General features: G+C 40.7%; 1 protein-coding gene across 2 annotated transcripts; it reads left to right on the top strand.

Moving 5' to 3' along the window:
• The first annotated feature begins 223 nt into the window (after positions 1 to 223).
• LOC306772502 (fibroblast growth factor receptor-like 1) lies at positions 224 to 27,827 on the top strand. Of its 2 annotated transcripts, XM_079261997.1 has the most exons (7): positions 224 to 498; positions 1,229 to 1,324; positions 18,444 to 18,716; positions 24,708 to 24,773; positions 25,012 to 25,296; positions 25,976 to 26,329; positions 26,437 to 27,827. In XM_079261997.1, the coding sequence occupies exons 2-7, from the start codon at positions 1,240 to 1,242 to the stop codon at positions 26,871 to 26,873; spliced, it is 1,500 nt and encodes a 499-aa protein (XP_079118123.1). In that variant the 5' UTR covers positions 224 to 498; positions 1,229 to 1,239; the 3' UTR covers positions 26,874 to 27,827. The 2 variants fall into 2 exon arrangements, with proteins under 2 accessions (XP_079118123.1, XP_079118124.1); XM_079261998.1 differs by lacking the exons at positions 224 to 498; positions 1,229 to 1,324 and adding an exon at positions 17,016 to 17,111.
• The last annotated feature ends 29 nt before the right edge of the window (positions 27,828 to 27,856 follow it).

Consider the following 27,856-nt stretch of genomic DNA (forward strand, 5'->3'; position numbering starts at 1 on the left):
TGTGTGTTTGTTCTCAGTCGCTTACAGCTGTTATCTTTTCCCTGATACATTACAGTATCAGTTGTGAGATTGTGTCTTTCTGCTGAAGTGTTTTGTGTGATAAAGAGTTAATGGTGTCCGGCGGCCTCTGCAGGCTGTGATTGGCCGGCAGCCGCTGCGCTGGGACGGACAAATCTCCGCTGTGTGCGCACCAGAAAAGTCACTCGGTGGACGAAGTCGACGACACATACTGGACCACCCTGGGCTTTTTTTTTCTTTCTTTTTTTAAAGACAGTATTATACAGTGACTGTCTTTGTGACTTAAAAAAGTGTCCGCTTTTCCTGCGGCTTTTAATCCATTATTTTGTGTCAGAAGGAGTCATGCGCTGGTGTGTTAGAGGTCGGAGGAAAGTCGACCGGTGTCACTTCTGATTCATGGACTCAAAGCCGGACTTTTGCGACTTTTGCGTTTCTGTCAAGAGGCCGATACAAAGCTGACTTAATTGACTTCATATCGAGGTATGTCATCGCCATATTCACGTTTGTTTATTGACATGCTTTTCCAAGCAACAGTTGAGGTGCAGTGGTGAAAATGACCACGTTCAGTGAATATAAACTGGTTTTAATGAGGATTTTGCATACTAGTAAGCTTTATTGGGGATTGTTTAATGTAATTTTTTATACGTAGAAGTGTTATTACATAGTTCAGGACTTTCCAGCTGTGCAAAATCAGTAAAAAATGTGAAAACCTCAACTTAAAGTGCAGGATGCACGAAGCCATCTCTTTCAAACATACTTTGATGCTGTTACTTTTAAGAAAGACTCATTTGTAATATTTCATTTACAAAACTTAATTAATTTGTTTTTCATTTTTTGTTTATTTATTTAATTATTTGAGATGAGAAACCCCTTTTACAAGGGAGACCTAATAAGGTAGCAGCCGTACAGAGTTGACCTCCAAGTTGTCTCTCAAAACAGTAAAAACATACATACAGTGTTTAATGATTAGAGTAAAAAGAACTACAAACAAAAGCAAGCATTTCATCAACAATGTTTTGCACTTACAATCAAAATCCTCATTTTTATTATTTTTTTAAAATCGAGTATAAACACTTAAAATGAACTGAAAGTGGTTTTAAATTGTTAAACAAGTGGGTGAAAATGCTTATTTATTCATGCTATTCTAATCTTGCTTTCAAAGGAGGGTTCACACTGCGTTTCTATTCCCAATGTGTCCTTTGTCTTTCAGATTTGAGGAATATGAATATGTTTTTGGACAGTATGGACTTCCTAAAGATTGTGCTGTTCATCTTTGAGGCAGTTTTACTGACTGACTGTTTAAGAGGTAAGGGCTGCTTCAGAACTTTTCTTCTTTATTTTTCTTGTCTCAAGCCTGGAAGGTAACACTGTGTTCACAGCTCATCATAAACCAGGTTGACTGGCTGGTTTCCTGTGAGCATGAACAAAGTCTCATTTGGGTCTTCAAACCAAGAAGTCAGGGACGGAAAATTTAAAGCAAACAACATAAAAAGAAAATCTCCAAGCAAATCCCAAAATCAACATGGGGCAAGGGAATGGAGGGGGGCAAGCCAACCTCTATCCCAAGTTTGTGTGTGTTTTCAGTCATGGCTGTGTGTGTGTTTGTGTGTGTAAATGTGTGCAAGTGTGCACATTCACTGCAGCTAAACCAAACAAACATCCATCAGCTTCCCAGGGTGAAAGAACTCAAGTCAGAGTCCAACTCTCCTGTGGCTGGCTGTGAGACAAATCTAACAACGGTTTGTGTGTGTATGTGTGTATTCTTGACCAAAACACTCAGTGGAGTAGAGTGGAGACCTCAGGCCAACCACAATTCTCTTCACTGATTATTGAACAAGTGTCAATTGTTGTTGTTTTTTTTTTTTAGACATCTAACTGTGAGTTTGTCAAGAACCCATTTAGGCAATTTTTGTCATTTCATCCACCATCACAGACTCCTGAACCATCTCTGAGGCAATCCACTGGCGTGAGTCAACAACAGAGGCAAAACTTCAGCATTAATGAGAGAAATCTGAAAGCCAGACACATTTCCTCAAAAGAGTACACTCTGGCAGACTCTCTATTCTCCTGCTCAGCACGGAAGTAAATTTAAGAGATGTCTGATGGGTGTAATACCTGCATGTGGCTACCATGGCTCAAGGTAGAAGGGCAGACGGAGGGCTGGCAGCAGTTTAAAGGGGGAGATTAGATCTGTGGGTCTGCAGACAATGCTTCATTCACAGTGTGGCAGCCGTGCCTTCACAGCACAAATGAAACCAAAAGGAAACATGACGGGTAGGCTAAATCAGATTAAACAGGCAATTTTGTATGTTTGTACAATAACATATCTCAGCAAAGGAGAGATCCAGAAGTCAGTGGGATGGCAGGGAGTGAAGGTCCATTGGCTTAACACTGATTTCATGTCAGACAAAAGGAAGAATTTATTGCAGCGTTTTTGGTTTTTTTTTCTTTTCAGAAATTCTCTGCAGCTGCTTGCAGATGTTCAGACAGATGCACACATCACAGATCTTTAGCTGACAGACTGTCAGTGAGATGAACATAAGTGATTCTTGACAGTGTGTGAAGTTTAAATATCTAGTTTTTCCAGCAGAAGCAGCGATACAGTGAGTTCTGTGTTACAGTCCAAAAGTCCTTATTCTGACATGCTGTGAAATACAGTCAGGGAGTTCGGACTGGAAACTCAAAGCTGTAAAACTGTCCCTGTAAAGTTTAACAATGTATGATGACATCCCTGACAAATGTAAATGGAATTACAAAGGACAGGGCCCCTTGGACTTATGTGCAAAACAGTAAAAAAAAACACACACTGGAAGTGTTACTTTACTGTTATCTAAACGCTTTAGACACTGCACCTGAGAGGACTGTAAGATTTTAAGCCTGTTGCTGTCAGTCATCAGGCGACATATGACACAGAAAGCCCCCTGCCCTCTCGCCATACAGAGCCCCAAACACACACACTCACAGGGGCTCTCTCCTTCTTTACTCTTACAAGTTTGGGATTGGCCAGGCCTTCCTGGAACCTCGACATTTCTTCCATCATCGCTCCTTCCACCCCTCCCTTAGTGTTGTGCCACCCCCCAGCAACTGGCAGAGGTGCTCAGTGATGTGTCCCAGCAGAGCCTCTAATGTGGTGACAGGCTCAGGGTCCAGTAGTTCTGCTAACTAAAGAAAGTAGCCACTCAGGCATGTGGCATCACCAGGTGCTTGTATTTTGCTGCACTTTAATTGCAAACTTGCAAAGGTTACTGTTGTGTTGTGCAAGCGTACACAGTTCTTCCAGAGCTTGTGTTGTGCTGCAGGACATGCAAACTCTTCTGCGGAAAGTATACGTTTTATAGCAGCGTGACATCATGGTTTCAAAACAAGAAGGTACTATGAGATAAAGTGTGTGCCAGGGGCTTTTAAAATCACAAGCCTGTTTGGCTGCCTTGCAGTTTTCCATTTCCTTTAACCGTAATGAGGCTAGTTTCTCAACTACAAAATGCCCTTAAGCCCTCTTAAGATTTTTTAATGCGTTCCTAACTAGCCCTGCGATGGACTGGCGACCTGTCCAGGGTGTACCCTGCCTTTCGCGCAAAGACTGCTGGGAAAGGCTCCAGCTTCCTCGTGACCCTGAATTGGATTAAGCGGTTAGGAAAATGAATGAATGAATGAATGAATGAATGAGCTCCTAACTAGCATGAAGGCGTAGTAGTTTTGTTATGGCTCATCTGCCATACCGGTGATACAATAACTAAAGACAATTTAGCTTGCACTTTGAAAAAAGTAATATAAACCTTTATCTAGAGAGTCAAGTATGCTTTTTCTTCCTGATTAGCTTTGATCAGTAACTGATCAGTACTTCCCATGCAGTCATATGTCCGACAGTCAGCACTGCCTGCCACTCTTCTCACATTAAAATCCCAATCTTTTTCCCTGCTACACTCTGCATTTCCTCCCGTTTATTACTCGTGCAATGTCAAAGGAAGTGAGTTAAGTTAATGTGCTGTCGTTAAAACAAGGCATGAGTTGACCTTTAGTCCCAACCAGCCTTTCTCAGCTCTCCTTAGCTCAGTATTTACAGAGTCTAGGCCCATTTGCGGAGAACAATGGCTGGATTATTATGTGCTGTGGTCCCCCAGGTTGGACAGGGCAGCAGTAATTAATTTTAAACTACTCCTCATCCTTTTAGGCTGCACTTTTTTTGCCACGTATCAGAGCTCACAGCAGATGGAGGACTGGCGTTACCGAGGTGCTGCCGTCTTAGAAGTGCGTGAGAAGAAATTACGAGAGTGAACAAGCGCTACCTTCGTGTGCCTGAATATATGCATGTTTTTATCACGCAAGCTGAAATTTCCTTGAGAAAAAGTCAGGATAATGAGATGTCCATGGAGCGCGGTGCAATTTGGAAAAACCTCAACAGTTATTCCTGCTCCACCTCCCTCTATGCCAAACCAGGTGGAAATAATATTCCTGCTGCTACAATCCCTCAGTTTCTATCACGGAAATAATGTTACCACAACGGCAACAGTCCATGTTCCCCATCTATCAGCACACACTGTCGACCCTGTCAGTTCAGGAGGAAACATTTGGAGAGAGGAATGTGTCAGACTTCACCCCTCTGAGGGAAAGAAAGGAAAGGGCTGTAGCTGTGATAAGTAGTCATAATGGAGGTCAGTTGGTGTTTACCTTAGCGGGGTCGTATAATCCCTGAGAGCAGCACTCCCCTCATTTACTGACTTTAATGGCCACTTCATTTAACATTGGAATTCCAACAAGACATTGTCTGCTTTCAGTATTAGTCACTGTCAGCTGTATGCTAATGTTCAGATGCAGATGAGGAGAATTTTGTTCTCCTCTTAATTAAATTAAAAAAAAAAAAACAACATCCCATGTTTGTGTGTGTGTGTGAATGTACAATGCTCATTTGTTAGTTTGTTTAGGCAGTTGGCTTTAGGCGTCTTTTCAGACCACACACACTCTTCCTGTCGGCTGAATGGATTTGGGTTTGGCTAAATAGAATTCCTTTTGCTCCTGTTAACCTTCACGAAAGCCATGGAGCTGCTCACAAAGTGCGAATAGAGGCATTAGGACCGCCGCTATTCAAATGATAATTGACTTTATGCCTTTTCCTGAGTCTGACTCGCACCATTTACCAGCCATATGAATACCAGATTTTCTTTAATTGACAGCTGCTTAGTGTTAAATAGCGTCTGATGATAGTGAACCCTGCAGCTGTGTTACACCCTTGGCTAAAGAAAGTGCACAGACTGGAAGCAAGCCTGTGGTAGGGGGATGAGGGTCCGCCTTGTTGGAACCTTACAAGTAACCTTACAATAACATGTCAGCCCCACAGTGGGACGTGTTTGTCTTGCTCAATCTGTCTTTCTGAACTCTCGTTCTTTTCTCCAGTCTCACCCATTTTTTTTATTTTCTGTTGAAGGAGCCAAGTTGCGCAGACCCTCCTCATCCCCTCCTCATCTCCTCCTCATCCCCTTGTATCCCCCTTCTTCTCTTTTTTTGTGCTCTGCAGCTGTTCATTCAATCACTGTAGTGAGTAAAATGTTGAAATTCCTACGACTTGCCTCGTTCATCCCAAAAGAGGAAAAGCTGCTTTTTTTCTCTGTAATCTTAACTCTAGATTTATGATTCACATCACGACTTTGCATACCTGTACATGGGGTTTAGAAACAAACTTCTTTCACTTTTTGTTTCTTTTAAAAGTTGCTCCTTGTTGCAGCTCCCGCTTTCTAAATCATTAAGTTATTTATGCGTCTATTATTCAATCAAATAGAGTAGATTTATCTTTAAAAAAAAAAAAAAAGATTTGACATCGAGCTTAAAAATGTTTCTGTGTTCAAGTACAAATAATTTATATAATCAAGATAATGAGATAATAAACACTAAAGTAACAGCAAACCACTTGTCGTCAGTCCAACCTCATTCCATGAAAATTTAAAAAGCTTACAACATGTTTGCATTTATGTTGTATTTATATGATGGTCACCCTCAGTGACATGTGGACTGAGCCAGTTTGGACATGTTAAAGTTGATGTTGGGATGTTTGTGCATAAAACTGATTTAAACTGTAGAAATATTTTCATATGTGCTTTTGTATGCGCTGTACTTGCCACAGCCTGCTGCTATCTTTCAGAATTCTCAACCTGACTTATCAGAATACCAAATCAGGCAGCCGCATGTACCTCCTGCGTATCAGCTCAGGATGAGCTTCCTGCCTTTTGTTGTTTTGGTGCTCCATCAAGCCTCTCATTGTTTTGCCCTTTGCTTATGATTCTGTGAGGGGATGAGTATTACTAGACATCGGCGCCTCACTTTTAGAGGGTTATGAAAGTTTCCTCTGCTTTGTTTTTCTGTTACCTCCTTCTCATCCTTGACAAACCCCTTTTTCTCTCTCTCTCTCTCTCTCACACACACACACACACACACACACACACACACACACACGCAACAACCCTCCCGCTCTGTAGTTAAAAGGTTGATTGAAAGTTATGGTGGTGGCAACAATGATGGCTGGCTGAGCTTGAAGAAAGCTGAGCCAAGGGACGTCTGGGATAACGAGCTCTGAATGAGGCCTCCGCTGCCTCAACCCCCCCCCCCCCCCCCCCCCCCCCCCACACACACACACACACAGACCCTCCTTCCAGTTTCCATCCTTTCTCTTCGACCCCTTCTCTTCTTTCAGCTCACCTCCAATGAGCCTCTATGAGACCCCACATGGTTTTGTGGCTTTTTTTACTGCCACTTTGTTTTTCATTAAAGATTATTTTGAGTGACATCGGGCAGTCTTAGTGCATTGGTTCCATTGATTGAGGCTATAAAGAGTCCAGTGTGAGCGACTGCTTGTCACAGAATGTCAAAATAGGACCTCCTATTGCTCTAGAGCCCATTTCCAGCAGCTGCAGTGCCCCAGCAGTGGAGGCAAAGGCAAGGAGGGTGAGAGGCCCATATCTTTTATTTAGAGGACTTCTGTAATGAATGGAAAAGTATGTCTCCACTTTGACATGAAGAGTGTAACGGGAGGAAAAATCATTTCAGGAGCAAAGAGTATAATCTGTCACATTTTATAGCCGGGCTACTGCTATTCCAGACTGGAATTCTGCAGCATGCAGTGAAACTGATTTATTTTCCTTGTGTACAGTGATGCAAGTTTGGATCAGTCCTCACTTGGGTTTACTTGGATTTTAATGCCTGGGAGATGAGTGTACAACTCTGTTTGGACAGTTATTTAGATTTTTAATTAACTTTTTTCAATATTCTCTTGTTTATTTATTTTTTTAAACATAATTTTTTTTTTTTTGTATATTTCTAGAAAAGCAGAATAAGGTCAGGAATGAGTTTGTCAATATTTTTATTTGTTTTGTTTTTTTTTTTTTTAGATCGCCATTTAGTTTTATACTTTGATGGATCTCTGAGGCCAAATCTTTCTGAATTTTGTGATCCTCCCACTGTACAAAGAGGCTGGAATTTAATAAATGGGAGATGTATAAACATGAAATTTACTGCTGATAACAAAGGTCACCAGACCTTTTTAATATATACATCAAACTTTAAAACAGTTTTAAAGTCCCCTCGTATTAGGTCTGTTGTTGCTCATATTTACTTTTTACCATTGATTAAATAGAAGCTGTATGTGGGCGTCCCCAAACTGTGGCATTTGATGGCATGAAGTCCAACATAATTTCAAATTGCTCCACCAATATAACTTCCTTCAGATGTGTGAACGCTGCAACACTAGATGGCAAAGATGTGTAAAACCCCAAAACTGATGCACAACCATACCAGACCTCTTGCATACAGCAGCATGGGGCCCAAACAAAGGCAAAACAGCCTATTGTTGAAGTTAACCAGCTACAAATTATCTACAAATGAGAACTCTCTGCAGCCACCAGGGACAGATTTTACATGGATATGTTAAATACTGTTAGATTGACTTTGATTTTTGTCATTTATGGTCCACCAGGGATGAACTACACAGAAACATTTATCCTCAAATCCACTGTCATCATTAGGTCAAGTTCAAATACAGTCCAAATTTTGGCAGTATACATTAAGTCTACTAATCATCAATGCTATTAATGTGACCATGTAACCCTTATAGTATGGGCATTTTTAAAGTGAGCATAAATAGAAATAATTTTTTGCTGCATTTTTTTCTTATTAAATGTTGTCCCTAGTCGACAACACCATTTTCCAACACTTGCCACTGATTAGATTTTCATAATTTGCATAATAAGCAGAGTAATGCATAGCATTAGAAGCAATACTGATTTTTTTTTTTTTTTTTTTTTTTTTTTTTTTTAACAATTACTGGATAGTAAGAAGTATGTGATTCTGTGAGGTAATAGATATCCCTCTACTGGGACCTCTGTTCTGGTCATCAGCAGCTGCTTCTGTGCTGTTTTCCTGATTAAAGGACTGTATAGCTGTGTGTGGACAGTTGTTTAACAAAGACAGAGACAGACAGGCTGGCAGACAGAGATGGATAGAGGGCCGTGACCCATGTACAGCCCAGTAGTAAGGTGGACTGGGAAAGCACTGAACAAATTGTCACCATGAAAGGGTGAGTACCACATCACAATGACAGGCTCAACAGTTCTATGATGACAGATTGATTTCAGACAATATTCCTGGATTGTCAAGAGGCCTCATTGCTGTCAGTGAGAGCTTTGCCAGCTTCTCCTCCCCCTCCGGCCGTCTCGCCTTTTCTCTCCCCTCTCTGTCTCGTCTCTGTCTCACCCTCCTTTCTCTTTTCCTCACCCACTCCTCGCCTACCCTCTCCCTCCTTCCTGCCTCTGTCTGAATTGCTCCATTCTCCCAAAACACTCCCGCTACATCACAGTCTGTCATTTGCCCCCCTCCTGAAAAGACGTTGTTGACAAAGGCGCTGGTGTGAAATGCTTCCTAGTGCCATGGAGATCGTCTGTTCCTCCGACTGTACACTGGTGTAGGGTTGCTGGAGATGGAGTAAAGAGGGGCACTCAGTGCCAGCCTCAGTTGTCATCATTATCGTCATCACGCAGATGTAACCACAACACACACAAAGACGCACACTTGAGTTGGTTGGTGACAGCATGTCTGTCTCAAAAATATATTGCTTACACTCTTTGTTGCTCAGGCACTGCACACAATCAGCCAAACACAAGTTGGACACCTTTTTTTTTTTTTACCACCATGGAATGCAACAAGGTTGAAGAGGAAAGGAGGAAGAAGGAGGAGGGAACATGCAGGAAGTGGCAGAATGCACCTTGTTGACAGATAGAGGCTGTGAAATAACAAAGCATGAGTCTTGTTGTAAGTAGCTGGTGAAACTAGGTATTTTTTCAGCTTACATGTTCTAGAGCAGTGCTTCTTGGCCTTTGTGGCATTTAAATTGAGTCTAACATCATAAGATGCATGAGGTGTGCTTTTTTCTCTTACTATGACCCTAGATTTTATTAGGTGATTATGTTTTAAATGAGAAGTTACATGTGAGTCTAAATTACATTTTGTTTCCTGTGAGCAAGTGAACAGATCCAGCATTTATAAATATATATAGGTGTGTTTTTGTATGCGTGTTTGGCAAAATACAAATGTGGATTCATGGGGTTTAATCTTTTGTTTTTTGTTGCAGGAAGGATGTTTGTGATAACATGGAGATTAATGGAGCCTTTTCCCCCTTAAAACTCTCATATCTGTTTTCATATCTGAGTGTGAAACAGAACAAGAGACAAAACATCAGTAGTCTATGGGAGCTAAATGTGTGCAAGTTCAAACAATGTCTCATTCACATGGAAGCACTCAGCCAATATCTACACATATTAAGCAGACAGTAATAAACAGGTGCTCATTGGTTTGCTGCTTTGTGAAGGAAAAACAGAAGAGGAGGTCTGTTTGAGTGGGTCATGTGGCTGAGGCTGAGCTCGGGCCGGGGAGTAGGGTGTGAGATTGTTGGGATTCCTGGTTTCTGCCGCCTGGGCCCACCTAATCCCCCCCTTACTCCCTGATGCGGCTTTCCTCTCTGTATGAGCTGTGTGTTAAAGGAGGCCTCTCTGCCATCTTAGCCTCTACTCCCCGCCACTCTCCAAGTCAACCCTCCTCTTCTTAACCCTCACCCTGCTTTTCTCTTTCTGGCCTGGTTTTATTTCTCTCTTCTCTGTTGCCGCCTCACTCTGTTTGGCCTTTCTCTTTCTTCACCGAGTTCCTCCTGCTGCCTCTTTCCTGATAAGTGGCCCTAAGCACACACTCAGCTCCTATATGTGCACCAGGCCTTAGCTTAATGGAGTGAGATAAAGCGACTAAAGTACCCCTCGCTGGGAGTTCTGCATGACAGGGCTCGTGTATTTCAGAGTTATAATTTTATGAAAAATTGTGCTACTGAAAAAGTGTGTATAGTTTCCTTAAAATATTTAAGAGAGTGTAATTACATTAACTAATCATAAAAATTCAAAGCGTTGCTTCCTATTAATTCCAGAGGGAATTAACACCTGCTTTATGTTTGATAAATATTTGGTTTTCAATTAATTTGTCATTTGAAATTCAGCCAATCAAAGTGAACTTTTTACTTACCAGAAACTGTAGGAGAAGTTGCAAAAAGTGCAAGTTTCTAATTTTTTAGTAAATAAATGAGACCAGTGTGAAATCAGATAGACACAGGAATGTCTATGTGTGATTATATGTATTATATTTATATATATATATCTATTTGTTATACTATATATAATAATAATAATAAAAAATAAATAAATAAATAAAAAAATAAAAATATATATATATACACACACACACACACACACACACACACATATATATATATATATATATATATATATATATATATATATATATATATATATATATATATATATATATATATATATATATATATATGTATATGTATATATATGTATATGTATATATATAAAATTTTTCCAAACTATGATATTGTTTTATTTTCATTATGGTATAACCGTTCTAAGTGCTTCAGCTTCCCTGAGCGAACGTCCCAAAGGGATTAATAAAGTTGCCTGAAGTCTGAAGGATAATACACAGTATAGCAGGCAGGGGCATGAATAAAAAGTTTTAAACAAATTTCTGTGGAGATTTTAAAAGTGTGTTACTTCTTTCCTCAGACTGGAGTTTTTAATGTCAAGATTCTCAGACTGCCTAATGCTACAGAAAGGATCTGTCTACCACCAGAAGAAAAACTGTATCTGGACTGGAAAAAATCCAGCTGACCCATTCACAACTCTTGGTTAATTGTAAAATCCACCCTTTAATCACCAATATCACAGCTACGACAAGGACATTATGGATCAGTCAAAAGGTCTACACCCAGTTGTGTCTCCCTTCAGGTCAGTTAAAATTCCTTTAAATTTGTTTAGTGAGACACACTCCCAGAGATTTAGGCAATTGTACAACTGAGTCCAAGTCAGGGGAGCTGCATAGCTGAGTGTGCATGGTCATTAGAGACAAACAGGAAAAAGTCCCATGCTAGTGTGGCCTTCAGGCCTGAAAAATGAAGACAATGCATTACTCCCTACAAAAAAGGATATCCTTAAATGGAGCATTGATGTTGACCTAAAATTGTATAAATCCCCATAGACCCAAATGTTAACATGCCCACTTTTCAGAAATGAATGAGTTTTAAACCTAATACAAAAAGAATGTATTTCCCAACTCCACTGAATCACCACTTTAAATGTTGAAATGAAATGAAATGAAAAATACTTTATTAATCCCCAAAGGGAATTTATGTGATGCATCAGTCCATTTTCTTACTGCTTCTTTTGGAGCATTGGCCATAATTAGTTGGAAAATGTAGGCTGGCAAATATTACAGATACTTTTAGATAGTTATACATACTGTATATACCCAGTATTTAGACTTTCTATTATTTAACATCTCCACTATGGCAAATGGTTTGACATGTCCAAGGGAATAATTGCAAATACTGATATAAATGCATCTCTGAGAAGCCCAGCTTTTCAATCAAAGGAAATTTGTGTTTTCTTTTGATGCATGCAAATATCTACTCTGTTTAGGTCCAGACTGATGACACATTGCTTAAAGCTTTGCATTATAGACACAAAGTGGCAGATACATAGCTACCTTATGTAATGTGGTTCATTGTTATCCTTTTGGAATATTGGACCCTTCTTTCGTTTGTTTTGGTTTTTGGCCCAAATGACTGCTTTCTCTTCTCTTCTTAATAGTTTAAATCTACAAAACATGCTAAGATAAGCCCTGCTTTCTACCCCATGTTGCTCACACACTGTGGAGGCGGCTGTATAACAAACTCAAGTGTTCAAAACATGGTCCAGTAGCTCATGTCAGCATGGCTATGTCTGTTTTTTTCGATACAGTCAGTGGTCATCAGACCAGAAACTACCAAAAATAAAACATTGTGACCACTATTGAGGGAAAAGGACTTGGTTATGCAGGTAACAGTGGAAAACCAGGTCATGAACGTCATCACAACTCAGTCATTCATTCATTATCCTTACCGCTTAGTTAGATGAAGGGTCAGGGGGAAGCTGGAGCCTATCCCAGCGGTCTTTGGGCGAAAGACGTCATCAGAACTCTTGTTTACAAAATTATTCCAGCTACAGCCACCCCAAAACACTTGATCTGAAAAGCCTCTATCAATTCAAGTTGAGGGCTTTCCACTTGGACCCAAAACGTTTCCATACTTCCACAGGTCTGGAAAGTACAGACTCCTTATGCAATACTCCTTAACCTGGTTTGAAAGAGGCCTTTCACATCTTTACACATCAAGTCTTGTGATCAGTTTAGCTTTAAATAATATGCACACGCTTCTATCTCATAAAAGTGTATGAACGGTTTTATGATGTTAGAAGAGGCATTTTCTGGGAGAAATTGCAGAAAGAGAAAGAGAATAATCAGTTCAGTTTACTGGCAAACAGACAAATACTAACTGATTTATTATATTTAGAGCCTTGATCTTACTTTCACTATATTTACACTGGATTGCAGTAAAGAGTCTGCAAAAGCACACACTAACACACACAAGCTCTTTTCTCCAGGCGAGGCAGCTGGGGCCAGGAGAAGGCAGTCAAGTTTAATGAAATATAGCAGCTTAGAGTTCAAAGCCTCCACAGTAGGGCCTGTTAAGGGTAGGCTGCGTGATGGAGATGTTTCCAGGAGCTTTATGACGTGGAGTCATTTCTCTCTCTTTCTTTCTTGTTCTTTTGATTCAAAGAGGTTGGGGTCCTTAGCAGAGGAAGCAGACAGACATATCTCTTTAAACAGGCAGTGAAGTTATTCCAGTGATTCTTCTTTAATCAGATACATTTGAGGGGAGCATCTTATTCCCATATTCCCTTTCTTTTTATTTCACTCCCCCCCTTCTGTTTCTCTAGTCCCTCATGTCACCCAATAGCTCCTCCTGTACCATTCCCACCACTGAAGCAGTCGCTATTCAGTCAACATCTAATGGGGCCGAAGAAAGAGTCATTGTCCTGACTGGTCTTACCCCACTCTTATCTATTGATTGGAAAGCCGAGAGGGGAAAATAACAGGTATTGATTACCACACAGGGTGAAGTTGCTGGGCAGAACGTCTGGAGGGGTAAGAAAAGACGGTATTCTTCACCCTCCGCTACCCCACTGCTGTCAGAACAGCCTTTCCTGCCACTCCATGTATCCCATCCCCTTTCACTTTGCCTCTGCTCACCCCCCACCACCTCGTCCCCCACTTCGTCTCCTTTCTTGAATTGCCAAGGTGGCTTTTTTTGCCTTGCTCTTACTACTTTATGCAGATTTTTATCTCTGCTTGTGAAATGAATAGCCCAGCACAACAACAGCAGCAGCTTCTGAACAGAAGCTTTAGCCTTTCACACACTCCCCGAGCTGCTGTGCCCGCCTCACCTTTTGCTTTCATTCAACTCTTTTAGACTCAGGTGAAGTTATCAACCACCCTCTATGTATTTTTTGTGCATTTTTTTCTTTTCTCTCCTACTTAAGCTATCCGTTTTTTTTTTGTTTTGTTTTGATTTTGTCCAAATTTTTTCCTAAGTAGTCCAGAGGTGTTTTTAAATGCATCGTAGGTTTTTTTTCTGGAAGTCCTGGTTCCAATAAACTGGCTCCTCTCTCACGTTAGAGGTCTGTCTGCGCTTGTACAGTCTACTAAGCTAACGCACTGCTGCAAAGTAGGAGAAAGCATTCTCCAGCTTCTGTCTGTCCCTGGGCCTCTTATCCTTTATGTAAATACTGCACATTGAATACTTGCTCTGATCAGTGTTTATCTTTGTAATGAATCACTATGGTCTGGCAACGTGCACAAGCCTTTTGATGAATTACAGATCCTTGCAGTTGGAGATTAAGCACCAATAAGAAGATGTTTGAATACCTATATCCTGCACTGGGAAGACAGTGTTGCGTGCATTATCCAGTTGTTCTCATTGTGGTTGCTTAAGTTCCAGGTGTTCTCTGTTTGAGCGGCTGTCAGCAGCCTATAGTCAGCTCTGTTTTTGACTTGTTTGCAGTGACTAAAAAGACCAAAGCACTTTGTAAAGAGGGAAAAATGCATGTACACATCATTACAAATCCCCAGGTGTTTTGTAAAAGAGAAAACAAACAAGGTGAGAGGTGGCAGAACATCTGAACGTTGCTTAAATCAGGGAACCTGTGTAGTTTTAATCTTTTTTGTGTGTTTTTCTCTTTTTCATTTGCACTTTGACATTTCTAAACATCTTTCCCTCCACAGATGCCTGCATGATGGATCAACCTCTCAATAACCCACTCAAAAGGTTTCGTAAAAATGGCTAAATTTAGTCTGAATCACAAGAATGCCTCTGATTGAATGTGCTTCTTTCTCTTAAAATAATCCATCAGCAAATTGAGCAAAGAAAAACAGAGCTAATTCTGTGAGTCGCCAGGCCTTCTCCTCCTCCTCTTCCTGCACTATGAAAGATTCCTTTCACACATGAAGTTTGGCTATAATAAGGAGCGCTTAACCAGCACTGCAACACAGGAAAGCTCATATGGTCATGGGTATAATTTTCCGTTTACTGAGCAGCAAACAATTAAAAAAATTTGAGTAAACATTCCAGTTTGTCCTGAACTCTACAGATTTGGATTTACCACACCATCTGTAGAGTTCAGCAACCAGTAAAGAGCCTCAGCAGTGGAGCTCTAGAGCTCCAGTATGGTGTCATGGTAAGTTATTGGTTACATATCAGACAAACTGAATTGTGCGTCCTACAGTTAAACTTATTAGGCTACAATACTCCTCTTCCTTCAAATGGATTATTTTACAGAAGCCCTCTGTTTGCTTTCAAAGCTTTCAAGTCCAAGGTTAGAAGAGCCTGTCCTTGAGAGGCTGGAGGTGGAGGAGGAAAGGAGAGTCCCAGCTGAAGAAAGGCTGGCGGTCATGCACACAGCAAAAATATTTATTAAGTTATTCAGACGATGTCCTTGATTTCAACACTTCTTCATGCCTTGTTTTTCAAAGGAACTTCTAAAGCTTTTTAGGAGGGAGGAAATCGTTTGTTGCACATTCCTCCTGCCAGAGGCACCAGCCAACATTTTTTTAAAAAAAAATTTTTTAGCCAAAAAAAAGCTCCAATTATCACAAATTGAGTACATGGAGTTTTTTTTAACATTACAGAGAAGCGGAAATTTTTTCTTTTCTTCAAATCACAATGAGTTTACTGATACTTCAGATATATTTGTATGATAAATAAAAAGCTGGCATGGAGCTGGTTTGCCTTGCTTGGCCCACAAATCTAATTTCCAGAGAGAATTGAGAAAAACAACCTCTAATTATTGCAATCCTGAGAGGTTCTTGATTCATTTTTATTCTGTTTGTCCTTGTTTTATGGATGGTCAGTTTGTGGTGCAGAGGTTTTGATTTATGTTATTTATATTACAAACATAGCTTTTTTTTCTTCCATGTTTTCAGTTTTTCTTTGATGCTAAAAAAGCCACCTGAAAAATCATGTAAATGACTAACTTCAGTTGGTAATAAGCAAATGAATTTAATTTATCCAAAAGGGCAAAGCGTAATTTATAAGTTGATTAAATCCACAAAAAAACAAGGCCATCACCAAATCTGAAAACGAAATAAAATTCACATGAAAAAGGGTTTTATATTAACTACAGGTCAACTGTGTATTTAGTGTGCAGGCAAGAAGAGTATTGATCATCATCTGGAAAAACCTTTTTACAGTATGTAAAATTATAAGATGTTAAGGACTCTACAAACATAGCAAACTTGTTTTCAGTGAACCTTCATCTTTTTGTAAATGAAATGACGGATTCAGATGTCTCCTTGACTCTTTTTATTTTCTCCAGGAAATATGTTTGCAGCTTTAACAGAAACATTTACACAGAGTTAAAGTGTTTTGACAGTTTGCTTCAACTAAACCTTTGACATGAATCAGGCCTCGCTTTTGTAAGTCATTCCTCTCCATTAATCCTGAGGGACACACGGTTGAGCAGCTAACAGGACCATAAGTCAGGGGACACAACTGAAGTCTATTTGATTAAGAAATGAATTTATGTTCTCATAAAGCAGTTCAGTCTTTGAGGATGAACTCATCTATATGAAGGCTAGCAGCACTGAGGCGGTGCTGTGACCTGTTAGTGGTCCTGAAGTAGAGCCTGCAGAGGAGGAACACTGGGCCTCTCTGTTCCAGTTCCCTGGTTGCAGCAGAGTGAGATATGGGCCATATCGCAACAGCCAAGAAGACTGTGGTTGTGTTTTCTCCACAGACATAAACAATGACACTTCCAATTTCCTGTGCACGCTCTGGACCAGGAAAGGCCATCCACAGAGAGGAAGGAAAACTCTTTAGTTTGTGTGTGTGAGTGTGTGTGTTTGCATGACTGAGAAAGTCACAGAAAAAAAGTAATGAGACTTTCATTGGTTTTATGCTCACATAAATCACTTTTTCCTCTTTGTGTTTTATGGGACATCATATCCAGTCTTGTTTTTTTTTTTTAGGAAATGAACGAGTCTAGCTTTTTATTCTTGAGAGGTCACATGTATGACAGTCCAGATGTTGTACCTGCAGCTGAAATACATCTGTCGGTAGTGAAATGGATGAAACGGCCAGATGGGGTAACCTGTGTCAGCTCCTTCCACTGCAGCCCGTCAGTATAATGAACTTCTTGTTTACCATATGTGTGAAATGCACCAAAGGAATGTGAATGTGTGTGTTTGAGCATGTGTCGTGTGTATATGTTGGTAGAGGCCATGTGTACTTACCCTCCCCATTGTTTTTACTGCTACCAGACCAGCCATTTGTTCTGAGGCACAGACTCTGCTCTGTGTACTTTTGTGGATTGATGCAGCTATGGAGTTTGGTGAATTTCCTCCCCCTCTTTCACTCACTCAAGCTCCTCTTCTTCCTCTGTGTCAAGTTTGCTCTCTTATACAGGGTTTTGTTGAGTTTTCGTGTTGGAGTGAGGGGGTTAGCTGAAGGCTTGGTGCAGTGCGAGCAGCCACGCAGGCCTCCTAACACCATCACAGGGTGTTTTGGCCCGCTCCACTTCACCGGATCTGAGGGAGCAGACCTGAGCCAATTAAAAGCAGGGAGAACAGGCTGCTGTCCGTCTCGCTGCAACCCGCCCTCTTCATTTCTTTGATCTCTTGCACGCTACGCAAAACCACAGCCAGAACACTTTACCCTCTCTGTGCATGCAGTGAATGACAGGACTCGCCCAATTATAACAATCTGCTTTCAACATTTCAGGGCAATTGGGGAAAAAAGATTACAAATTACCTGTATCTCATACATTCTGCCCATTTTTCACAATCTCTGTGTTTTTATGTACAGCACTTTGAATGGTATTGTACATGAAATGTGCTGCACAAATAAACTTGCCTTGCCCTCCCTATTAATAAATCAAGACTCAGACACACAGTTGCTCTGATAGACAACTAAACTGCCTCAATTCATCTGCTCTGATGTCAATAGAAACTAATTTCTTTATTTAACTAGTTAACATTTTTTATAGTTTTCATAGCTGAGGCAAGTCTCTAAATATCAGAACCCATTAGTCTATTGATAAGTGTTTATCAGTGAGCACTTGAAACTCTTGATTAATGTATGAAAATTAAGTGAATCAAATGTCTCTGATTATGAGTTTTGATCCAGCTAAATACCTATTAATGGATGACTCTTCAAGCAGACATTGTCTTGCTTTAAGGTTTTTGTTTTGTTTTGATTTGTTTTTCATCAAAAAGACTTTGTATCACATGATGTCTCATTATCTGTATCACTAGTACAAGAATGAGGTGTACATAATTGCTGCAAACCTTAAATGTTTTTTGTTTTAGCCTGCAAATGCTAACAATTGTTCAGTACCACATTGGACGTTTGGTTGGCCACAGTCATGCATATCTAATGTAACATCAGACAAGTAAAATCTGGTTTCAGAAAATAAAAACACTGTAACTGTTGTGTCTTTGTGTATCCTCAGGACCTCCTCGGGTGTCTGAGAGGGTTGCTCACAGGCAGACAGTCCGTTTGGGCAGTGCCATAAGGCTTCCATGTCCGGTGGAAGGAGACCCCCCACCCCTCATCATGTGGACCAAAGACGGACGCAACATCCACAGTGGTTGGATTCGCTTCCGTATTCTTCGCAGGGGCCTGAAAATCAAAGAAGTGGAAGCAGATGACACAGGCACCTACATCTGCAAAGCAACTAATGGTTTTGGAAGTGTTCACATCAACTACACTCTCATAGTCATTGGTGAGTGCAGATGGCATGTAGTTTGTATAACCTGCTCCTCTCGACATGAGCTCACTGATTACTGGAAAATGTGTCTCTCCTGTTAAAAATTTGAAGCTCAATTCTGCAGCTATAAAACATGAAGTCACCTGTTCCGTAACTAAAACCGGGGACCGTAGCAGTGATTCAGTTCCTGATTTGTACGGTCAGACTGCGTCATCTTCCGCCGTTGTGTTTTGAGGCCAGATATGTAACGTTTCTACATGTAAAAATCCCACCGCGGTTCTGTTTAAAGACGCATAACTTACAGAGGTCGAGGTCGAAACGAGTGGATTTATGGAGGTTTAGTGACTGATCCTCTCATACTTTGTATGTGTTACAGCCCCTGCCTCTCTCTGCCCAAAGTCAACAGCAGACTGGGATATTGTTTCATACTATTTTATCCTCTATGACTCAATTGGATCTCAAGCTCTTCCTTTTCCTTAGGCTACACTCTGTGGAGGCAGGAGGTCTACAGCTCCACAATAAGAAACACATTCAGTGTAAAAGTGCAGGTTTGTCTTTAGACTAGCACAGTTCTTGAATGGGGCCTGCAGGATTAAGCACAATCTGACCAAGTGTGTAAGTGTTTTGTACATGTGTGTACAATGAGTTTCCTCTTTGCTGGAGCAAAGCATGATGAATGAACGGAATGGAGCGTGAAGGCTGTGTTTAGTCTAATTACTCTAAGATGCCTAATTTGGGCCAGAGTCTGCATTCTATCTCACAGGAGGAGCTGCAGCTCGGTCTTGTGACACCCATACTTCAGAGGAAGAGCCATAATCAGGCAAGGGCGGAAAGCACACACAAAAGCACAGCACTTTGTACATTAAAGCCAGGTCATGAATGAAGGAGTGCATAAGAGCAAAGTTTATTTTAAGGTCTCAACACGCAGTTACTGGATTTGAAAGAGAGGGTGTCGACTGAATGTGTTAAAATAAAGGGTTGGAATTCTTGGCACAAAGTTATTTCTATCCTGTATATCAAAGTCTGATGTCTTTTTTTTTTTTTAAATCTACACTGCACTTAAAGTGCAATCTTAATTTTTTTTTACCTTTTTGTCACAGAACTGATCAAAATATGTCGGCCTGAGATTACAGGACTGCACAGTCAAATATGACACTTGATGGAGGGCTGGAACAAAGTAGAAGTAGAACGAGTTGAATTTTTTGTGTGGATCTAAAGCACTTTTGTTATAATTGCAGGACAGAGTATTGTTGTTGGCAATGAACGTACACTTCAAGTGCAATGCCAGTTTTTCTGTTAACACTGAGCACGACTCCTTGCATGTTTTCCTCTGCAGAAAATACAGTAAGTTCCCATTCTTCACTCTGTGATGTGAATATGAATTGAACAAAGATGATTAATACCTTTTTGTTTTCTTCTTTTGAAGAAAATACTGGAGTACCAAGTAGATCTAAATTTCTTTTGCACCAAATCAAGACAGTAAAATAACTATTTAAGACTTTCATTGCTGAAACCTTCACAGCTGAAATAGTTTTGTTGGAGTTGTCAAAAGATTTTCAGGGGCAGCATGACAAAGGCCTTTCTGGAGTTCATCTTTGATTTTTTTGTATTTGCGAAGACTCCAAAAGAAATTGTTTTTGGATTGGAGGTTGACTGCTCATTTTTTACGTTGTACATGGGCGAAATCCCAGACAGGCTTATGGGTCAGGATCAATATCTGTTAAGAATACTTTTGTTGGGAGTAAGAAAGTCGTCACATAGAAAAAGATGCAGTCAAAGTGCCCTGACAAAGACCTGCAAAATGCCAAACAGGTAATTATTGGTATACTTAAAAACCAAGAGAAGTTCTGCTTTAACTTCTACATCTGTTTTAATTGTCATGTGACTCCTAATGACTTCATAAGGATACGTCATTATGTGAGACAGTTCTTCCTCAGCTGTTTATTCCTTGTTTCCCTTCTATAAGAATGACTTCTTGAAAGCCACCGTTCTTTGGAGACCATTTATGTAGCTTCAGCGAACAGTAAACAGTTAAATTGAAGAGAGTTTGCTCAGGTCTTGTGTTGGGATCCTTTGACTAAATCTAAGCACAACCTTTTCAATCCCCTTCTGCAACACTTAAATAAATAGAGAATTGAAAATAAATCACACAAATCAATGAAAATCAGGCAAGCAAAAAACATTTTATCCTTCCTTCATTTTACAAGAATCTTTTCCAATATGCCTTAAATAATCGCAATAAATACGGTTTGCTGTCAGAATTAAAAGTGTGTTGGAGTTAAAAAGCTTACTCAGTGATAAGTAAGTTCTAAAAATGGCCACATTAACTGAGTTGCAAATCAGAAGTAATTTAAGCACGATGGGAGCTGAAATGTGGAAATGTTTGGAATAAATTGACCTGTTAGTGTTTGTTCAAATTAAAGATGAAATTAAAAACCACAACATTTTGAAGATGGGCTTTTCTTTCTATTATCAAATAAGTGTTTAGTTTAATTCCAAGCGACAAAAAATAGGTATGTTTTTAGAAAAGAGTCTTAAATAAAATCAAATGTAAATATTTACATTTTAGTGTAAGATTTTATCCCAACATCAGAATGGGATACAAAACTTGCTGAAGACTGATCACTTTGGGGCACAAATGCAAATACTGCACAACTAGGAAATGAATCTCTTTGCTGACGAAGAGTGCCGTTATTATTTGATGGATCATTTGTGTAGTTTGACTTCTGCTGGTGTATGAGTTAGGACAGAGACATTTTAAAATGTGGTGATAAAGTTGGTGAGCTCCACCTGGAGATCACTTCAACCTGCGTGTTGCTCTACTCCCTCGCCGTGATTTTGCTTGGAAAGAACATCGTCAGATGCTTAATCATAAGTCTTTCTTGGAAGCATATTTCTGAGAGATTTTTTATCAGGAGTGCTTTTGCCCTTTATGGAGTTACGTTGAGGCTGTTGGGTCTGGCTCCTAATCCTGATGTGATCTTTTCCATTTCTTACTTGTGCTCTGGTGGTGGTGGGCACCAAAAAGGATCTCACAAGAACACTCGCTCCTCTATTTCTGTTCTCTTTTCTGTCATCCTATTAGACACTGGCAAACCATCACCACAGTATTTGTTTTTATAGGTAATTGTTCCCATGTTTCATTCAGATTAGGGGGCCTCATTATTGAAATACTCCCATGACTGAGGTCAGCTTCATACAGCCAAATAATCTGCAGCTATCATGAGCAACACTTTCCATTTGAGATGAATCAGCTAATTCATTTAGTTACATGCTTATAACCTGCTGTGGACGCCATTATGTTGCTTGGAAAGATCCGAGAGCAGAGCTTATTTGAAAATCTGTAAATCAGGGATAGCAGGGTCTGTGTGTACCTCAACATACAGAACCCATCATGTCAGACTGTTATTTCTACTGGATCACAGGGTGAAAAGGTTCAACAACCAACTGCAGTCAGTTATAGGACTGGTTAGGGTAGGAAGGTCAACTAATCTTGGAAACACTTCAAGTTCAAGGCACAACGTAGAGAAAATAACTTTTAAAATGTAACTTGAAGTCCAACTGAAAAGCAAGGCAGAAGACAGATAAAAACAGGAGTGAGGTTGGAAGTGAAAGAGTGAGGGTTTCTGTAGACTGGGGGTTTCTACTGTGACTGGTGAGATATCCCTCTTCCCATCTGCCGGCTGACAGCCTGTCCTCACAACAGCTATCTGAAGAATCTGGTCAGTCAGTGCAACATGGCGCCTCCTCAATCCCTCCAGCTGGTTGTTTGGGCCCTGTTTGGGGTGGTCTCCTGACAACTAGCCCCATCAACTCATGCAGCAATCCCTCTGTCCTCAGCTGTTTGGGCCGCAGCAGGTTTTGTATTAGTATTAGTGTGGGATTGTCATATTAACATTTACAAGGTTAGATTTAATGTTTTTGTCTGCACAGATAACAAATCACAGAGCTAATGCAAGGCTTGCAGTGCTCATTACTTGAACATTAATATGCTGTCTCTCATGGCACATATTTCATTTAGCTCCTTCCTGATGTTGTCAGGCCAACTGTTGCATAAATTGCCCCGTGTCTGTCTGACCACATGTGGTAGCTGTTTGGAGATTTCCAGAGTGTGATGCAAGGCCATTGCGCATAACTTTCCTTGGACATTACACTGTCCCCAGCAACATCTGGAGCTCATTTTGACCCCAAATCACTGGGCCTTTTCCTGTGATTCAGCTGGCATGGGAGGCCAGCAGAAAGTGTGTAGTGACCTGTTTCCTGTAGCTGGATTTGTGAATGAAGTGGGAGGGGATGGCGTCAGACTCCAAACACTGTAGCAAGACTATGAATGGATTCAAGTTGTGTGGAAAAAGGTTGATTGCATTTTAATAAACTTGATTATTATATTTTGAAAGCTTTGAATCATGACTCTTGTAACTTCATTTTTATTTCCATGAAAAATATTGATTTTAACAAGGACACAGTGTTAAAGGATTTGTCATTTGATAACTATACCCATCATTAGTTTCAGCTTTAAGTAAATTTCCACCGCACAATCGCAGCCCCAGCCCTTAAATGTAGGCTTTTCAAGTGCGTTTTATTTAATGATTATTGTATTTTCCTTAAAAAATATCCATCTTATGGAAGCCATGAGATGTCCTTCTGCAGTTCTGTGAGCCAACATTGTGTGAAGACAATTGTGCCGAGGGATAGCTTTAACAGCTCAGATCTATATAAAGGGCACCATTGTTCTTTAAAATCTCCAAAAAGCAGAGAGGAAATAGATTCAAGAAAAAAAAAAAGCAAGAAAGAAAACCCTGGCAGTGTGGGACCATGTTCTGTTTAGATTGGGAGGTTCAGGAACCAGTAGGAATGTGGAGAGCCCAAGTGAGCAACAGAGAAATATTTCTTCCAGTGGAGGCTGTTTTTTAAAGGAATGGGTTATTATAGTTGGCCAGTTAAACCCCTTCAAATAGCCATGACATCATGGCTGGGCCTGGTGCTGCAGGGGACAAACAAAGGAGGGTTTGTACCCAGAAAACCCAAGAGAGCTTTGAGGGTTTCAGGGGGACTCAGAGGGAGGCAGAGCAAGGGGGTTAGAAGTCACATCTGGCCTCTTTACCTGGCCCAATCAAACCCTGAGAGGGAATCAAGTGTGCCAAACTGGTTTTAGAAAAATCCACTGTGAGGCTGCACTAAACCAAAAATCAAAATGAGTCACAGAAGGTAAAAGCTGCTTGTTATTCTGCCTTTAAAGTCTGCCTGTTAAACAGAATGTTATTTATTTAGTTTATGATTCAATAATTGTTTTGCATTCCACTTTATGTTTTTTTTTTTTACTATTAGAATATGCTATCGATGTTTCTGGACATGACAGTAGTATCATTTAAACCACCGAAGAGGAGTCTCATCTCTATAATCATCAGTCTAATTCCTCTATCTGCACAGATTGGCAGATACCCGCAAGGAATCCGATCTTCTCTGTTAATTCAGCCCTGCTTAACTCGAAAAGTCGATACGCATCACAAACTGTCGATTAGGTTTCACTCATATTTTCTCTTAAACCCTGTCTTAGCTCAGCTGCATGATGTCAGCCTGTGACATAAACTCCACAGCTGTCTCCTGGACTCAGGCTTATAAAAACTGATCGTATTACTTCCAAATGCTATAGAGTGTGACCTGAGCATGCAACCCTCACAGAGAGATCTGTTAATGAAAGGCGAATTTACTCGGAGAGAGTCCAAAACACCTCTCCGGGCTGGATTTGTGTTGGGCTGTAAAGGCATTGTCAGAAATTAAGAAGAAGATTGAGACTAAATAAAAACATTCTACAGCAGACATCTGCCTTTTTATTGCTGTGCAATATGAAACCTGCATTGAAGCTCATATTGGATCTCTACTACATATAATGCTTCAGATATGGTGTGATAAACTGCAACCATGTCGCTATTCTAATGTATTCTCATAACTGAACATCTTTGTTTTATTTGGCCACCTCTTGATTATGTTCTTTTGTGTTTACAGACTCAGGTTCTGATAAAACTGGACCTGTGGATGGATTAGACTCTGAGCTGGGGAGTGTACAACTTGGTAAGAGTTTGCCTGCATGTAGTATCTATTCTTCAGATCATTTTGCTACATAAATTCAGCTTCTGGATTCTTTTAATCTCTTTATCTAAATCTAAATTAGCTCTGCAGGTAATTGTAGAAGAAAACATCTGCATAGGAATTAAATCGATAAACTTTTGTTAAAGTAGTTTGCAATTGTGTTATTGAGACCAAAAACTAAACGATCCATTCATCACTGGCTGGATGTTTTCTTTTAAAGTGCGTCCTCGCTTCACTCAACCAGCAAAGATGAGGAAGAGGGTGATAGCTCGTCCTGTGGGCAGCTCAGTGCGACTCAAATGCACAGCCAGTGGAACCCCTCAACCCGACATCGTGTGGCTGAAGGATGACAGGCCGCTGACTGAGCAGGAGGTCGCTGAGGATCATCAGAAAAAGTGGACTTTGAGTCTGAGGAACCTCATGCCAGAACACAGTGGTAGATACACCTGCAGAGTATCCAATCGGGCTGGGGAGATCAACGCCACGTACAAAGTTGAGGTCATACGTGAGTATCCGACTAAACATCATGGCTGAGCTGCACTCATACCAAACACCTGGATATATTAGTACTTACAGATGAGGTCAGAGGAATTAATCTGAGCGATTACTGCTGTTTGTTTGGATCATATCAGCGGTGTGACGTATGAAACTTCAGCAAATTAAATTAGTGTAATCACCATAATGATGGGTCACACTCTGACCAAGGCACAATGTAACTTTTGAAAAATCCTCTCTGTGATCTACCGTCTCCTGAAGTCTGATTGCGATTGGCAGGTCTTGCTGCTTAGATGTATGTGCTTCAGTAATCATGTACATGAGAAGGATGTTGACGAAGGGAGCCTGAGAGCAAAGGTTTGTGCATGGTGTTTGTTCAGGGGGGAGCAAGACTGCTCAACTCAGTGACCATCCATCCAATCTGGAGCTCATTAAAGCCCAGCTGTCTGCCAGACTCGCTGCCCCCCTCCTTCTAATGAGAAATGCTTGTTGTACAACCAGGAGCTGAGAGAGGAAACTAATCACACATACTTCTTGTGTTACATGCAGTATTCATCCCTGTATGTCAATTACAAGCTCCAGACCTGAGGCCACTATGAACAACTAAGACCTCTTCTGTCTACAGAGGGCTGTCATGTCAGAAGGTGTCTACGTCTGTCTTGACTATTTTTCTTGCTGTGTTTGTACAGAGAGGACAAACTCCAAACCCGTTCTGACCGGCACTCACCCAGTCAACACGACAGTAGACTATGGAGGCACCACGTCCTTCCAATGCAAAGTGAGGAGCGACGTTAAGCCGGTCATTCAGTGGCTCAAGCGCGTGGAGGCCAATGAGGAGAGTCGCTACAACTCCACCATCGAGGTGGGGGACCACAGATTTGTGGTGCTGCCCACGGGGGAGGTGTGGTCGAGGCCCGACGGCTCCTATCTCAATAAGCTGCTCATTGCCAGAGCCAGAGAGGAAGATGCTGGCATGTACATCTGCTTAGGTGCCAACACCATGGGCTACAGCTTCCGCAGTGCCTTCCTCACCGTGCTGCCAGGTGAGACCTGAGGAATGTCTGCTAACTGTTGGTATAAAAATATCTATTTGAGGAAGTTTTGCGCCCGTCTTGGCAGCTTGTATTGATCTTTCTGCTTCTTTTCACAGACACGAAGCCTCCCATCACGGTTACGTTCCCTGCCGCCTCCAGCTCCCTCCCCTGGCCCGTTATCATCGGAATCCCTGCTGGAATAGTTTTCATCTTTGGCACTGTGCTGCTGTGGTTCTGCCAGAGCAGAAAACACTGCCCCCCTCCCAGCCCTCCAGCTACACAGGTACTGCAGAGCTCCCACCGGCTGCCGTATCGAGAGCGGGACAGGGGCTGTGCAGCTCCACCGTCCGGATCCTCCGGCCCTGACAAAGACTGCATTGGCTCCATGAACTATGAGGAGTATCTGGCTCAGCAGCAGCTCCTGCTCAGCCAAGGAGGACCAACACCTCCCCCTAAAATCTACCCCAAAATCTACACCGATATTCACACACACACTCACTCCCACGTCGATGGGAAAGTTCATCAACACCAACACATTCATTTTCAGTGTTAGCCTCAGTGCCAAATATTCCCTCTGATATCTCAGACAGACAAAGAGCTGTGGACCGAGAGCAGCTCCTGAGTGACAGTTTCCTGACACACGCTTCTAAAACTGTTGCTGGCCGTGTGAAGATGTGATCAACAGTGGCCAGTGTTTTATTTCAAAACGAACTTCTATGTTTGGTGCTTTTTGTTTTTCTTATTAGATCTCACACCACTAAAATCCTTTCATCCTTGTTGTGCACTTAATACAAAATGACAAGGACATTTTTGCAGTGTGAGTAAAGTTGCAGCTATTCCTTCAGTGGCTGCATTTTGCATCTTAATGTAGGGTCGGCTCTCATAATCAGTTGTTGGAGCACTAAGGGTGCTGTTGTTTTGGTGATGGAAACGGTACTAGACATTCACAAAAGGGCTGTTTTTTTTTTTTTTTTTTTGCTCCTACTCAGGTTGTCATTGTATTTGTTCAGATGTTATGCTTAGAAAGCTGACCACTATCCCTTCTTCTTCTTCTCCATCTCTTACTTTTTCCCTATTAAAAGTGACTGATAGCTTTTAATGGCATGCAAACCTTGCCAAGGACTGCAAGGGATTGAGGGATTTGTTTCCTTTTTCCATGTTAACTGTATTGGTTGTCAGTGTATTTTTTTTTTTTCATTTATTTTAACTAAGTTTCCATTTACTAGTCAGTAGCATGTTGAGAGAAACCAGCAAAATGAGTCTTTGTGACCACAAACTTATCATACCACAGTTTATGAAGCTGTAGTCAGAATATTTAATTTATTTTCCTAAAAGAAAATGTATTAAAGTTTTATTTTTCAGAGTAAGGCATTTTTTTCATATCTATGTAATGTTATTAAAGTATACTGTTGTTTATTGTACATTTTGAAAACTGTTCACCAGTTATGTCACATGTACTTATTGCCAATATTTTACTTTATATTTGACAATCTTGTATGTATTCTGTTAACGGTTAGAAAAATAAGATTAAAGGTT

This window comes from Telmatherina bonti (genome assembly GCF_933228915.1).
Source record: "Telmatherina bonti genome assembly, chromosome: 22".
Lineage (NCBI taxonomy): Eukaryota > Metazoa > Chordata > Actinopteri > Atheriniformes > Telmatherinidae > Telmatherina > Telmatherina bonti.

Coding starts and splice junctions, on each gene's coding strand:
- LOC306772502 (XM_079261997.1), top strand. CDS start 1,240: ATGAATATGTTTTTGGACAGTATGGACTTCCTAAAGATTGTGCTGTTC. Junction 18,717..24,707: donor CTACACTCTCATAGTCATTG/GTGAGTGCAGAT, acceptor TTGTGTTTACAG/ACTCAGGTTCTGATAAAACT. Junction 26,330..26,436: donor CTTCCTCACCGTGCTGCCAG/GTGAGACCTGAG, acceptor TTCTTTTCACAG/ACACGAAGCCTCCCATCACG.